General features: G+C 36.0%; 1 protein-coding gene across 2 annotated transcripts in view; it reads left to right on the top strand.

The window, feature by feature from the left end:
* The window catches only part of LOC115440270, a 48,821-nt gene that overhangs the window by 5,362 nt on the left and 27,015 nt on the right, over positions 1-16,444 (top strand). Inside the window, exon 2 of one of the 2 annotated variants that reach the window (XM_030164491.2) lies at positions 267-524. In XM_030164491.2, the coding sequence (XP_030020351.2) occupies positions 460-524 (65 nt within the window). In that variant the 5' untranslated portion in view covers positions 267-459. Of the gene's footprint in view, positions 1-105; positions 525-16,444 lie in introns of those variants that run through there. The other variant, XM_030164492.2, reaches the window with a different exon arrangement.

The following is a 16,444-nucleotide window of genomic DNA, read 5'->3' on the forward strand; positions in this document are numbered from 1 at the left end:
TTCAAACTGAAAATAAACTCGGCTGCATTTCTCGCAATGTGCATCCAGTCAGGAGTGTTTTGGTTTTTTTTTCGTCGCGTCTAAATTTGTCTGCGGGCACACGCCAGTACGCGCGCGCGCCCCTCGTCGGCCGCTCATGATGAATTAGAAATTTTCTATATCTCCTTGCTCGCAGATTTTGGTAAATATTTTCGATGTACTCCACATTTTAGTCCCTTTGTTTGGTGTTTTGTGATTAATGTTTTTATTGTCTATGGTTTTTGTAGAGCCCATCCGTAGAGTCCTGTACCGGCCAGAAATGGTTCCATAAATAAAATTCATTTCAAATAGAGAACTTATTAGTGGCCAGTGTCGTGTGTGACGTTCTATTTTCGAAAACTTTATTCGTGAACATAAACGATCAGTGTTTTTTTATTAAGCAAAGGTGTTAGTGTCCCATGATATTAAATTTGGAAGAAAATGGGGAAAAAGAAGAAAAATAACTCGAATAAAGCGGGTAACAGGTTCTTCCGTTGGATAAGGAGGTAAATATAATAAATTTTAATAATAACACTGTGTGTGTCCTTAACATAATGTGTATGAAGAACTCTTTTGGGGTGTGTTCGTTTGTTGTTCTCGTTCGTAAACATTGCATGGTTTAAATGTTTAACTTGTGGAGTGTATTATGGTTATTGACTCATCGTTTATAACATTTGTTTTGTGTGAGAGTGCAGGCTCTGGTGTTGTGAATTTAAACAGTTTGCAGTGTAATATTGGCGCTGTTTTATCTGAATTTAATTTCAACGTGCCATACTGCGCTGTGTTTATTTTTAATATCATTAGCCTCATGATAAATGTGTAATTTCTGCATTAATACGACAGTATGACATTGAAAGATTCTTTTTTTAAATATGCGTCGGAGCAAATTTAACATTTCATTTGTTTATAGATTTTAGGCTGTATAAATAACTATCGTAAAGTATAGACCAAGATTTCTTTCTAACGATGTCTATGAATTTGAGGTCAAAATAAGAGAGTAAAAATGCAAATGAGGTACACTTCGCCAAAGATCTTGTTATATTGTAGACTCGTGTAAAATATTGCGCGAAATGTGTGTTTACAAAGTTTCAAATTATATATTTTTTTTATAAATATTTTATTAACAACGTATAAAATAAATAAAGACAAAAGGTTGCCAACTTCAACTCACCCCCTCCTCCCTCTAATCACTGATCTGAGAATTCTTCACAAACATCTAAAGTGACTAGATTCTCTTGTAGCTATCCCGTAAACGATTACCTCTTTATTTCAGCCAAACCGGAAACAGACATGACAGTAACAGTCCCGCCAAAAAATGGCGGGCATTTGAAACAAAGAACTGATATCATAAAATGAGATCAGTTCTGAACAGACAGACCGAAACAAGATTTATAGATAATTGCTATTGTCTCATACTTGAAGGTCGCAGGTTCAATTCCGTTTCGCTTGCAAATGTAGAAGACTCTGAATATTGATGTTCATTGATACAAGCATTTTTAACACCAAGTCCCATATTGATTATTTAGTTTGTTCACGTAATAATTTCAGGTCCCAAATAAGGTAAATTATTTATTGACTTTGTTTAAGTATAACATGATTTAGACAAGTTTATTTCTGCTTTAATGTAGCAAAAATTGTCCTAGTGACGTCTCTAAAAGAATTGTTAAAATCTAAGGTTAAAGCAACTCCACATTTTTTTTTAAGAATGCATCGATCAGCTTTTTTATTAACCTATGTCCAAGTGCAAGGTGTAAAAGTAAAGTAAAAATAAAGGATTATTTGTTAAATGAATACCTAAACAACGAAAGGATACACAAAGCTGTTGCATTAGCAGACGCGTGGGTGGACGAAAAATAAGGCTGTTTCGCAACATGACCCACTATGCCTGTCCGAAGGCCCACGCAGGCCAGCAATCGTTTAAACGAAAAAAACTCGTTTAGATATTGCAAATATTACATAGGTCATTTAGATTATGATTAAATAATATAATAATATCAGCCTTGTATTATATACTGACCCACTGCTGGGCATGGGCCTCTTCTATTATTGAAAAGGATTAGGTCTTGGTCTACGCTGGCCTAGTGCGGATTGGTAGACTTTACACACCCTCGAAATTCCTATAGAGAACTTCTAAGGTTTACAGGTTTCCTCGCGATGTTTTTCTTCGCCGTCTCGCAGTACTTTGTAACTTAAAGTTCTGTATGGTGTTGCTACTGATTAGGCTGGCGTATTGTTTACCATCAGGCGAGCGGCATGCTCGTCTCGTCAGTTAACTGCAATAAAAAAGGTTTATATTTTATGTGCAATTAGGTTTTTTTTTCGCACATTTGGTTGGCGGGCAATCGTTACTTCACTACATGCTTCTTCATCTATTCATAAGATAAATCCAGCGAAACTACAGGGCAGCCACATGTCCTTTAGCTACAAGGTTACCTTACATAATAAAGCTACAGTGTCTTGTAGCTTTATTATGTAAGGCTGAAGGCTTGTTCTGTATGACATGTTATTTTGCCAGTGCTAAACAAACACGTAACGCATCGCGTCGCGTTTATGAGAGTAAGAATTGGCATATAGAGTTCGTTTCCACGCTAATTTCATGAAGATATCCTAACACTGCCGTATTATGAGTCTACACTGTCATATAGAAAGGTGGTGTCAACCTGTATGCTATATAATGCAACTTATATGCTATATGCAACCTGTATGACGCTACTGTTGACAGGTAATCTGAGGGCCTTATTCTCTATAACAGTGTACTCTTAACACGGCTGTGTAATCTTTGTGAAATTAGCGTGGAATGTTATTCTGTGTTCCAATTTCAATTGTCATGGCGCGATGAAGTGCGTTACACGCTCGTTACGAACTGTCAAAATAACATGTGGCATAGGAAATCAGGACCTTTGCGTTTACAATCCGAGCAACATGCTAATTTAAAAAAAAAAAACAATGATTCGCCATTTTGTACCCCTTCACTTAACCAGGTGCATTGAAGTGGCGTGCAAGCGTAAACACTCAATAAATATAATTAATTAAAAAGTATGTAACACGCTATGGTTTCGCTCAATTGATCACCAATTCGAGTGTGAAATTACAAACGATTTTTTAACGGGGAAATAGGGAAAACTGGACGCGCGGCGCGTGCCTCGCTCATTTGTTAAGCTCCAAATGACGCAAAGTGTTGGGCGTATTAATATGTGCCATTGGTAGAAATTGTAGAAAGTGGATGGTAGAAATTTAATCACCTCGATCTAGTAACATCGTTTGAAGGCTTTAAAATCTGACCGTGTTAAAGTCCTTCAGGTCGGTTTATCAAGTTTGTGTTTATACTATTTAAGACCAGCTGTCTTGGATTCTCTGTATCCATTAAGGTGATCATGCTCACCTCCATGACGTCACGGAACGGAAATTCCTCGTTAAACCGGGTTCGACCAGTTGTACTTGTTTCTATTTTTATTCATTCCGGGATACAGGTTCATGGTATGCAAGTGGATTGGAATGGTGGAGTGATTCGATAGGTTCACATTAAATTTGCTGGAGTTCTTGGTGCTAAGAGAGTATCCATGGATGTAGCCAGGGAGGACAGCTGCCTGCCCTGGATATAAAAACATGTACTAATGTTTTATTATAGGTAACTTCACGTATGTGAAAATCGCTTGGAAAAAAGTAGATTTAAATCATTTTGAAGTAATGACGCATGGAAACAAAATATTTGCTTTACACTAAATTTATTTGTATCTAATTTTTATTATTATGTTAGCTAGACTTTCATTAATGTAATGAACAATGGACAGTTATGTTTTGAAAATATTTGACGCGTCACAATTAAATGTCGTGGTTTACCGTTTATTAGGTTGTAAATTATTTCTTGAATTGCAATGTTAGTGCAGTTGGCGGCACAATAATATTTACTTTTAGTTTTTATTGGATATAAATATTAGCCCCTTATATGATGCTGTATTATGTGTCCAACACATTATGGGACCGTATACACACAGCAAAAAGTGTGTGCTCTAGTTTCGCCTCTGCCTATTCCTTCGGAGTTAAAGGAGTTAAGTGCGTATGTGTGAATATTGTCTTTATTTTATACATAGATTACTCATATGAATGGTATCGTTACATAGCTCTAAATGATAAAAAATCAATTTATATGCTTTAAATATGACGTCAATGAAATTTATTGATCCTTAGTAGAAAATAAATCATAACATCCTGGCAACACTGAAACAAATGGCCGTCACGAACAATGGCGGGAAACTGGTACACGTATTAATTAATGCAAAACGTTCATGTGTGACGCATTATATAAATTACCTTTTTATACGATAACCACTCAATTATATACGCCAATACCATTCGAATAATTAGTATTATACTTCGTCGACATAAATTTAGATAATGGAATTTAGTGATGATTATTCATTTATTTATCAAATATACTAAAATAGAAAACTGTATAAAATGCTACATATTACACAAAGTAATAATCTATACAGTAAGACCTAAAATATTTTTAATACTGACACCAAGACAATACTAATATATAAAGCTGAAGAGTTTGTTTGAACGCGCTAATCTCGGGAACTACTAAACTGATTTAAATTTTTTCGTTAGGAAGCTACATTACTCATGAGTGCTATTATAGACTATTTTTCGTCTCGGGAGAACTTTTTCACCATTGACGTATATTCTGCAGACACGAACGTCCATATAAACTATTTGTTCAAAATCTGATCCAAAATGGCAACCAATTTACTGTTATGACAATTTTATTCACTGGAACAAATAATTTTACTTATTTGACTAATATTTTTTATTCAAATCCAGGTTTACACTTAGAGTCGAGTTCTTGTATCATGAGCGCCACTACGTACACAACCACAAGCTGTCAATATTGACCATACTAAAGTCAGTTTGAATGGATATCAGTTCAAATCATTTGAACACAGTGAATGTTCGGAACGCCAAATCTAGTACGCAGTACACATTATATCGATTATTTTCACGCGTTAATTAGCTAAAAGCAAAAGCTAGTTAATTTTATATTAATTATAATTACTTGACTACTTTACCTTTGTAAATTGGGTCAAAACCATAAAAACATACATACCGTTTCACTCGATCATTAGCTTCTATATACATAAGTTGATTGCTTTTTGTAGCTGTCACCGTTGAAATTAACTTCAACCGCGCGCTAGGTCCGCCCCCGATGAAGTGATTTGGTAAGATGGCGCCAAATGGGGCCTAGACCGGCTTTCCTATCATACTAGTTATTTAGGTTGTAGATTTCTCGTATGAAGAGGTCCGGGTACGTGTTAAGTTAGTAAATACCGCCAAGCACGATAAAGAAGAACGAATAGACAAAAGAGTTGAAGGGATTCAATATATATGTACGATTGTCTGCTTATTTCCAATATTGAAAGGAAAATATAAGCAGTCTTTTAGAGGCCCCGTTTAGAATATCTGTACTACGTTTCAGTTTCCAGACAGTAGTCTCCGGATACGAATAAAATAAATAAAATACTTACTTTAGCACGTAGGCGATCAAAGTTGCATTTATGATACGTCAAAACAATGTATAATAATAATTATTATGTCTAAACAACAATTAAAATTACTTATATAACTATGGACATTTTAAATAAGGGATAACATTTATAATGAAAACATGGTATAAACCGAAGTAACCAGCTCGGGCTGGCAGGTAGGGGGAAATAAAAGCATAACGTGTCGCGATCCTCACCGGCGAGGACATGAGCCCTAACCTAGCTAACCTACCAATGTGTTGTAAACAACACGTTAAACAGTATAGTTGATAACTTACTACCTACCATCGGGTGACCCAGTTTCTCGTTTCCCTCCTCTACGGGAAATGTGGGCATTATTTTAATCCCTCACGTATAACTAATTCCATTTTTTATTCTCAGATGAAAGCAAATTTGCCGGTCGATTAACAACGCCATATTAAACTGTCATCCCGTCTCAGAAACATATCATTATAGAACGGTAGATAATTTAAATAAAGATCATTATTGACTGGCGCTCGGTCTATTTTCGCTGGTCTATTTCAACAGAATGTTCAAATTAAACAGTCTAGGATTTTGACTCTTATGGTTTATAAAGATGATTTTAGATATTTCTTATCAATAACATTTCAACAAAATTATGGTCTCCAAATCAAATGTAGTCACTGTTAAAACGTCTTTGTAAACTAAGAAAAAGAAATGTAGAATGTGTGGCTGTCTTATTTTGTATTACTTTTCCCTATATTGTTTTCTTTGGTATTACTACTGCGCCTGTAAGCCTTTCAACCATATATAATTAAACACAAGTCTTGTTTAGTTTTTCTTCCTATAAAACCTAACAGTCACTTTGTAACTCTAAATATTACTAAATATCTACCATCTACCACCCCATTGTATAAAATTATCAAAAAACAACAAGTTTTCAAATCAAACACTCCTATCGCCTTGAAGGACCGGTACGAACAAAAGGAGCCACATTATCATAAGCGAAACAATCGTAATGACATAAGAGAGGCAAATCATCCATTGTGCCGCGTCCGGCCATTCCGAATATTGTAATTAGTTGCGTCAGATACGCCAGGCTCAGGGATGCGAGGCGATGGAACATTGGGAGGATACGTCGTTCTATTAGTATTATGTTCTTCGCATTATATTGAGAGTTTTAAGCTGACTGTAATGAAGCAATTTTAATATCATATCTACGCATAATACAGGGATTATACTGTCCCATTGGGCACGGGCCTCTTCTGCTACTGAGAGGGATTAGGCCTTAGTCCACCACGCTGGCCTAGTGCGGATTGGTAGACTTCACACACCTTCAAAATTCCCATAGAGAACTTCTCAGATGTGCAGGTTTCCTCACGATGTTTTCCTTCACCTTTAAAGCGAACGATAAATTCACAAAGAATACACACATGATTTTAGAAAAGTCAGAGATATGTGCCCTTGGGTTTTACACCTACGGATATTCGTCTCTACAGCAAGAAGCAATTAGGCAAGCATAATTCTGTCCACCTTCGAGGGAGAAAACGGTCCTTGCTGATAGTTTTGACTCCATTTAAAATCTCTTGGAGTAGTCACTTTTCCTTGCATCGTTTCTTTTGTATATTTTTAACGAACGATATTGAAAACAATAACTCTTGTTTTGGAGTCACCCAGTATATATCTGGTAAAATGGATTAGAATAATTCTAACGATTGTCAATGTTACGTCTGTACATAGTTCAGGCTTAAGCCAAGATGTGATTTCACAAATCGTAGTATTTTTTCTAATTTCTCCTATTTCTTGCTTTCAACTATACTTTGTTAATTACCCTCTATATTATTCATCAATTCTATATCTTCTACCACATCTAGATTAATAACATTATTTACGTCATCACAACGTTTCTGATTCATATAATAATGAAAATTCAATTTCCATAAAGCCCACACAAGTGATTCAAAATCATTAGATTTACTGATAGATGAATAAATCTTAGAGGGCTTTGAGAACTTATGAGGGCAGTGATTCATTAGTTATCGATGATTATAATTAATTATAGTACATTGACATTACTATGTGGTGGGGCTTGGGCCGAAAGTCGGGCTGAGTATCATCGCTTTGTCACAGCCTTTCGTCAGTTCTGTTTTGTTTTAAAGGATGTTGTCAGAGTAATTACTCCTTATTTAAACACTTATTTCAGCGTGACAGTGCCGGATTTATTTTTTTATGAGTGTAGGCTACTTTATATCCACCGTCCCATGTATTTAGGTTTCTAAAATACTTAATAATTTTTCATTGGTTTGTAATGTGGACGGCACTAAAGTTAAATAAACGAATGATTAATTAAATCGAGTGAGCGTCCTCTGAAATCTGCCGGCTCTAAGAGGCTGCCGCCCATAAGCCACGGCCTATACGGCCTATTTAAAAAACCAGGACTGCAGCGTGATAAACATAGCATACCGTGACGCGGTTGTCGTATTTACCATTGAGTAAAATACTTTTGTATTGTAAACACCTCACTGTTTATCAATAGAAAAAAACAAAACAGTATTTCCTATTGAGCTACTGACTCTTTCATTTACTATCAGGTGACTAGCTTGGACGTTTGTGGGCCTTCTGTTTAAAAATGATTTAAAAGATGAGCTCATGAGTCATTCCCAGACACTTGACTCGCTGTGCTGTGGGAAACATGGCTGCCGTGTTATCTTCAAGATTATCTCGTTGCTGTACCACTAAATACAGTGCAAGGAGATAAGAACATTCCCGAGGGTGCTTTCATGCTCTCCAGAGATTTAAAATATGTACTAACTAATGTAACTGAGCAAGCTTTTTCCCCGCGAAGTTTCTCTACATCTTATTCTGGCTTGTTAAAACCGGATATGCACAGGCTGATCCCGGAACGCGATACACTTACGTATGCCACTATGGCGGGTTTTAACACCTTGTGTAAGGTGATCGCTATCCGGGCCGATGTCAAATATGTCTTACCACCAGCAAAACCTGGTGGTAAGTAAAATACAGTCTTAGGAAATAGACGACTAGCAACAGACATTGTATGAGTGCACCGACGTAATTAAACACTTCTTTATATTAAATTTAAAGGACCCATTGTAGATCCCTATCTATCCCCTGGGCACACATGCTTGATGATTTCCTATGTGTGCTTTACGTTATTACTCCTTAGCTAATATATCTTTTTTTTAATGAAGTTTGGTGGTATACAAGTCTAAAATGAAATATTAAGAAATCTGCCAGTTTCTTATGGTAATTAATTTGTAATTCTACTAATTAATGTTTTATGTCAAGATCTCAGTACTGAAACGTGTTCTTGACTCAAATTCTCGTAGTTATAATTTCTTGCCAATAATTCAAAAGGGCTGGAGATAGCTATGACAACGTAGAAAGCAGTGGAATTAACTTCGGCCAAGCGTATTTGGATAATTAACAAATACCCACCTATGACATTGACTTGGACATTCATTTTATTCTCCCAAATAAATTTGGATACCGGCTTGAAACAAATACGAAGCTTCCATCTATTTACAGATTATATAATGCCGTATAAATAGGTGTAATATAAACAGAGAAGTGAGAGCTCTCGTAAAGCGTTGTAGCATTAGGAAAACAATTAAAAACATCTGTTGTCGAATCATCAGGATCCGATCGCACGTGCCTTCGCACCGTGGCGGGGTAGAGATGCGCCGAGTATCGAATATCGATAGATTTGTGAGATACATCAATTATATATTTTTTTTTATTGACAGAATGACGACACGTACAGATACAGTACAGATAATTGAAACCAGCAATACAAATTCTATTTACCAAGTAGTGTAGAGGTTGAATTCCGCATAAAAAGGTGAATTCTGACATAAAAAGGAGGAAAGGTGAAGGGGAAGTAAATGTACAATGTTTTTCATTCTGTTTATCAACAAAACCTTCGGAATGTGTTCATTTAAACAATAGATGTCAATATTTATTGTCTTTTTGTTCAAACATAGACTTCTTAGGGATTTGCAATATTTATCTTGCGAAAAATCATCTATAAGTAATTGGGCTTCACTTAATATTCTAATTAGCATCTGTAAATTAGACAGTTATATCTTTATCGGGTTGAGTTATCCCCAACTTTCTGCAATATAATCCAATCTTAAACAACTTTAACCGCACTTTATCTATCTCTCATTGGGATAAAGATCGATATCAAACTTTCTACCTGGCATCCCTACCGATACATTAACTGCTCTGACACCGGCCGTCACAGTTCCCCTCTTTTATTACTGGTACTATCAACAACTGACAAATACGATCTGTCCGCGACCACCATTTCCATTGCCGGCTCACTTGCCATGTTCCCAAACATTCCATCACCAAAACGAACAATGAACTCAAAATACATGTAACGGTGTTTGTATCGGTCCGTATATAGGTACAATTTAGCCGGTACACGTCACACTGTCGCGTCGCTTGCGGGACTGCAGACGTGCGTGCGCGCAACTTTCGAATTTCGATTTTTTTTTCAAAACTTCTCCAGTTACAATCAGTTGTTCGATTTCAATTCGAGAAGTGTGTGATTGTGTTTATCGAGTGTTCTAAATATAAATTTTATTCAGACTTTCCACAGTGAAATTTGTGTTACAATGGTTTGACGCATACAAAATGAATGAAATGTGTAAGTATTAATAATAACCGTGAAGGTTCTGCCACGAAACGGAGAACAATTTCCGCCGGTGACATCGATTTAAATGTTTATTACACCGGTTATAATTGGCGACCTAGATGGGTGAAGAAAACTCAGCAATCGCGGTCGTTAAGCCTGCATTACGATGCTAACTGGCAACTTAAGGATGACCTCATAGTTGGTATTAGAACCATCAGGCGAGAGTGAGAGCCCTTATAGAACGAAAAATTACATTAAATAATGTCCTAAAATAAAACTGGAGAGATGGATCCATTGATGTTTTGATGTCTATTGACGGAGTTTATTTACCATGAGTTCTGCATGCTCGCTTCGGCATCTTTGTATCTGACTCATATAGAACCTGGATTATTATATGACTGAAAGGAACTTTCATAGGAATGACAATAGAATTAGGAAGCCATAAATATTCCGAACTGTCATACCCTCCCACACTTAAGTTCCTTGTCAGGTATGAAATAGACCCACGGCACTGAATCAGACCATTATACTAGCTATGTGATTTTTTGTACCTTGGTCTGGATTTAGTCCCTTTAGGTCTTCTGCCACTCCTCAATCCTTGAAAAGGATAGGTGTCCTGCTATTCGCGACTATCTGCATCTTGGACAAAATAATACGAATACTTTACTATTACTAATCGTTGCCCAGCGGTCATGATACTCCCGCAAACCATAATTTTTTTTTTCTATTGAATGTTACTGAAGTTCTTCTGCACTCCTTTATACTATGAACTTTAATCATGCCAAATCTCACACTCCTCCATGCACGTATTTTTCACGTATTTATAGATACGAAATCACAACCCTTCTGAGAAAAAAATACGCAACCATTAACAAGAATAAAACATATTTTATAGCTAAATTTATGAGAGTACTAAAAATGGCGGCAAAGTGACACAATTTTTTCTCTGTTGACCTACCAAGTACCAACGGTAAAAAAGATATAAACATTAACATAAACAATCACGTTTAATGGCGATCGCGAATGACTAATCTATGGTCGGAGCGTGTGTTGATGAAAATTGAACTCTGTTATGTAAACATTAAAGATGTTTTAAGAGTCGTTGTGTGATGTGAATCATTAGTTAGGAGAAAATTCTTTCCTTATTAACTCTTGGAACACGATGAGCCGATTTGGATTATATTTAGGTCATGTTATGATGGACAATGGGTTTAAAAGGTTTTTTAGGATATATTAATAGGCATAATTTACGTTAATTGCCCACTTATATAGTGTAATTATTCTCCTTTGGGATTTAACATCTAAAGTATTAGCGCGATTAGAGCAATACAGTGCCAGCATATCGACCTAATAGAAATACACCTTTTGGAATCATCACAGTCTGTCATATAGTTATCTTCCAGATCTGATTTTATCTGAATGTGAGTTAGACGCACTATCTACAACTCTACAAATAAACGGAATACTAGTATTATATTATAAAAAAACTTCACAATTTCCTAGACAAGGAAGTAACTGCTACAGTGATGGATATCTTTGATGTTTTACAAAAAGTAACTTATTTATATACGCTGTCATAAAAACTAAGTTTACAGCTGGTTTCAAGAATAAACTGAATAATAAGTAGCAAAATTTTAGAATACTTCATTCAAATTCATGCTAGCTAGAGGCCATGGAAAGGAGATTCCTCACTGTATTTCTTATAGTCATCTCCTCTATCTCTATTTACTTCTTCTACGTTTTTGTACAAATAAATTATGGCTTAACCGGAATACGAAATAAGTTGTAGTTCCAACAATTTAGTCTTTTTGAAAATGTTTTTAAATTATAAAACATGCTCTGCATTCAGTGGCAAAGGCATTTTAAATCTAATGTAGACATTGTCTCATCGTGACTGCATCACAATTATAGATACCTCAATGAATATAAGTTCGCTAGCTACTTATAGCTGATCCGAGAACGCGTCTCCTCATCTAATCCACTGTGAAGGATTTAACAAGTGAACTAATGTCTATTCAAATCCAGGACCAGGCTTTCCCTGGACTTTTTCCTAGTCAAATAGGGCATGATTAAGTACGAGCCATTCTCCCACCTTCCCCTAGGCATATCTTTATTTATTTATTTTTTATTTATTACATCTTAAGGGAAACAACAGATAACAGCTTTATAACTATAGATTAACAATTGAAGCTTCAATAATAAGTTCCCACGACTAAACGTACGTATTAGATATATTTAAATGTGAGTAGTTACATCCCGCTAGTATAATAACTAACTGTTATTAAAAAAGAAAAGAAAATAATTTATAAACAATAGCCACGTTCATAAAGGTTTGTTGTCTCCTGTAGAAAAGAAGTCTTTGCTTAAATGTTGCCTAGTTGTATTGATATTAGTACAAAAAATATCAATATTCATGCGCTAGCTCAGCTTTAGTTAGTCTTCTGCCATCTTCCTCTACCATATCCTTAGTTAGTCATAATGAAGTCGAGTCTAGACTTGTATACACAACGCTGCATCAAATGTTGCGTAACATACGGCAAGGCCTTAGATGCACGTGCTAAATAGAGTTCAAAAACCCGCCAGCCGCGAAATTGTTGGTAAACTGAACAACGATAGCGTCAGACTGAGCAAATATAGGGATTTAGTCTGTCTAGAGTTGACTAGTTATATCTACGCGAAAACTGGATTGTTTTTTCCTTTATTTGATTAAAATAAAATAAAATGCTTTATTCATCACATAGGTCACGTCAAGGTACATGAGAATATTTCATTATTACTTAATTAAATTAGCTTATTAAACATAGACGATTTATATTGAAAATAAAATAAATGAAAAATATAGTAAACGAAGAAGCCAGCTCGGGCTGGCAGGAAAAGAAATTGTGGTTGTAAAATCAGTGGTATCGGATTATTCTCAGGTCAGGTAAGGGCTTATGATTTATGGTTAGTGTTAAAACGTTTGGTTTTTGGTGTATTTGATGACATCAGTTTAATATTATACCCTGGATTGTCGACATTGGGCCGTAAGACTGGTGAAATCTTAACTGTTCCACTACCCCCCCCCCCTCCCAGGTAGGGACAAAGCGTTTTCTCTTCGCAAAAAAATATTTTACTCAAATGCAATAAGGATTATGTGATTAAGAAGCAACTTAATGATTAATTGACTTGTTAAAAATATATAATAAATACATTGTTTATACGTAAGTTCATGTGTTTGTGTGCTAAAACGTGACCCAGCTTCCTTTATTGCATAAATATGACATAACTTGAGAAAGTGCAACATTTACTTTTTACCACACATTATTCTTTAAACCGTTGTTAATTTACATAGACATGCTATTTTATTACCTATTTTGCATACAGTAGAGCACATTTTTAGATGTGACGCTAAATAAACGCTGTTTGTTTATAAAATTCGCTTCTGTACTCAAATTGATGGGTCGTGATGGATATGTAATTTTGGCTCGTTTATGTACTAGCTTTTGGTAGTGGCTTCCTTGACTTTAAAGTCTTTTACCGAATTAAAGAATACAAAAGCATCATATTTTTTTACATAAAAAACTGTCTTTGTACCACACCGAGCAATTAATGCAAAAATCGTACACAAATACGCATTTATCCCCAAAGGGATATGCAGAGGCGCAACCAAGGCAGCCACTTTTCGCCTAGTGTGTTCTGTCCCGTGATGTGATAGGAGGCGAGCCTGTCTCATTATCAGACACAAATTCCAGACTCCTGGCTGATACTGAGCAGAGAAACCCAAATATCACTTTGCCCGACCCGGGATTCGAAGTCAGGACCATACCACGCATGCAGTACAACTGCGCCACCGAGGCACTAACAAAAAAACCACACAAACTAACAAAAAATATTCCATTTCATTCACCACATCATGGAGTCTGACGTAAAACTATTAAATTTTCCGGCAAAATTAGACCACGTGGTCACAAAGACCTCGATCAAGAGTCGTTTATCTCAACATAAAGAGTGCTGTCCATCACATCCTTTGCCTAATGACTTGATGACTGCCATTGCGGGTTTGCGGCTTCAAGGATAGAGAAACCAGTCCGGTATTCGAGATGGGTAAACGTGGTTATTTGTTATTATCTTGAAAGTAGCAAAAATCGTAGACACCCCATTTATAACTTGACGATGAAAATAAAAAACCTCGCAATTTTGTGTTAAAGATATGGATTTAGCTTTGTGCTGGACTTTAAGTTTAAACGGAAACAGCGGGTATGGTATCGGCAGTTTTTTTTTATACTCTGGCCAAGCATACTGAATTTTACCAAAAGCAGTCCTAATTTATAATGGGTTAAAGTTTTATAATATTTGTTTTGGTACTAGTTAAATCCGTCACAATGTTTCAAAAGAAATGCCTCTTTTTACCATCTCAACCAAATTATCTTATTTTGAAGCTTCTATAGGTAAAGCTGGTGTTAACATACTTGAAGATCTTCGTAGGTTCTAACTTCTAACCCAGATAATTCAAACGAGCCACCGTGGAGCCCTTGCTGTTCCCGGTAACCGTTAGCATCAACAATTATTTCTCCACCGAAAACCTTAATTCTCGCTCAATTGGTCAAATTGCTACCAAATTGAATTAGCGGCTCCGATGTAGATTCCGTGTTGTAAATGGCACGGAACGGTCCGTCCGTCTGTCTCGAGTGTTAACTTCGTTTGATATCTGAATTTTAATTGAATGGAACAAGGGGTGTTTTCGGTTGGCTATGTTTTATGTTGAGAATTAACGTTTGAGGTTATGTTAGGATGGGTTAGGTTAGAAAATAGATTGTTCTTGATGTCTTTTTATACTAACAATTCAAATTTAAAGGTTTTATCAATTGTGTAAAAAAGATTAGTTATGATAAATGTGACGAGATGATGTGTACATCAGAGAAGACAGCACTAAGTGATACACGCACACAAACGTATATTACGTAATTTCCGTAAAACGTAGAAAAACTCAATATCAATATACCCGACCCGGGGGTCGAATCCGAGACCTCGGCTCTTTTTTTTCACGAGCATAAAACACGTTATCGCTACCATCACTTGGGGGGTGGGTAGAACGGTTATGTTAATTTCACCTGTCTTACGGCCCAATGTAACACTCGGGACATTGGGCCGTAAGACCGAGACCTCAGCCCTGCGGTCATGTCGTAGTACAACCACGCCACTGACAGTCACTACGTGAGAATTGAGATCTAGTTGAAGTAACTATTATCAGAAAATATTTATTTCCTATCTCACCGTGACTAAATATCGTCTCGTCAGATCTTAAACGCGCACAATTGAAATTGCATATTACACAAACAAGGTAAATAACATTCAAAAATGCGACCGTAAAATACACAATGCCGACAATTCAGACTAACAAAAGAATACCAATTACCGACCGAGACGCCATCTTTACGTAACACAATTTGTAAACTACAAAAACATTACAAAACAATTCAATTTAATTACAAGACATAGTTAATGCACGTTGAGGAAATAGTAAGGTTATAATTAAGTTTATGGGTTGTGAGGTTTACATAGCACCAAAATAATTGTGTAAACTCCAGTCTTACACAGTGATTAAATAATACGCTAAATGTAGATCGCACCTGGTTCCTGGCAACACTGAAAAGAAATGACAATAAATAAACTTTTTTGGCGGGAATTTCCGATTAGTTACGGCTTTTTTAATTTTAAACTTATGTATTGCCGTGTTTTTTTTTAGAATCCTAATCAAAAGAGTTGTTTTACGATAAGGTATTTTATTTCCTATACATGCATTCAACAGTCATCTCTCTAAGATATAAGCCCTGTGCCTGAGAATTACGAATCAACATTACAACCCGAAACGAATATTCGAAAATCACTTTTGTCTCGGTACGGGACTCGAACCCGTGGCTTACTAAACAGAGTGGACCGAAACGATTCCGTTTTGAACGGTACACACAGTTCCGCGGTTAAGATCCGCTACCATTCTAGTTGCTTTTGTTTTGTGCCGTAAAAAAACTAGTAAACGTTTCGAAACTACGCTGTCAGTACACTAGTGATGTGTTTTTAATTTGCATATCCGATGTGATTGTTTTGATTGTTTAATTTTATTACAATGCTCGGTGGTCCAAAACGTATTTTTATTATGTCGTATTAAAGTTTATACTTGTTTAATTTTATTGTATTAAATGTTATTGTACAGGACGACTTAAGATGCAGGATGTACTATATTAAGTCAATCTATCATGGTTTCGTAACCCTGAAAAAAATA

The sequence above is a fragment of the Manduca sexta genome, chromosome 18 (assembly GCF_014839805.1).
Source record: "Manduca sexta isolate Smith_Timp_Sample1 chromosome 18, JHU_Msex_v1.0, whole genome shotgun sequence".
NCBI classification, from domain to species: domain Eukaryota; kingdom Metazoa; phylum Arthropoda; class Insecta; order Lepidoptera; family Sphingidae; genus Manduca; species Manduca sexta.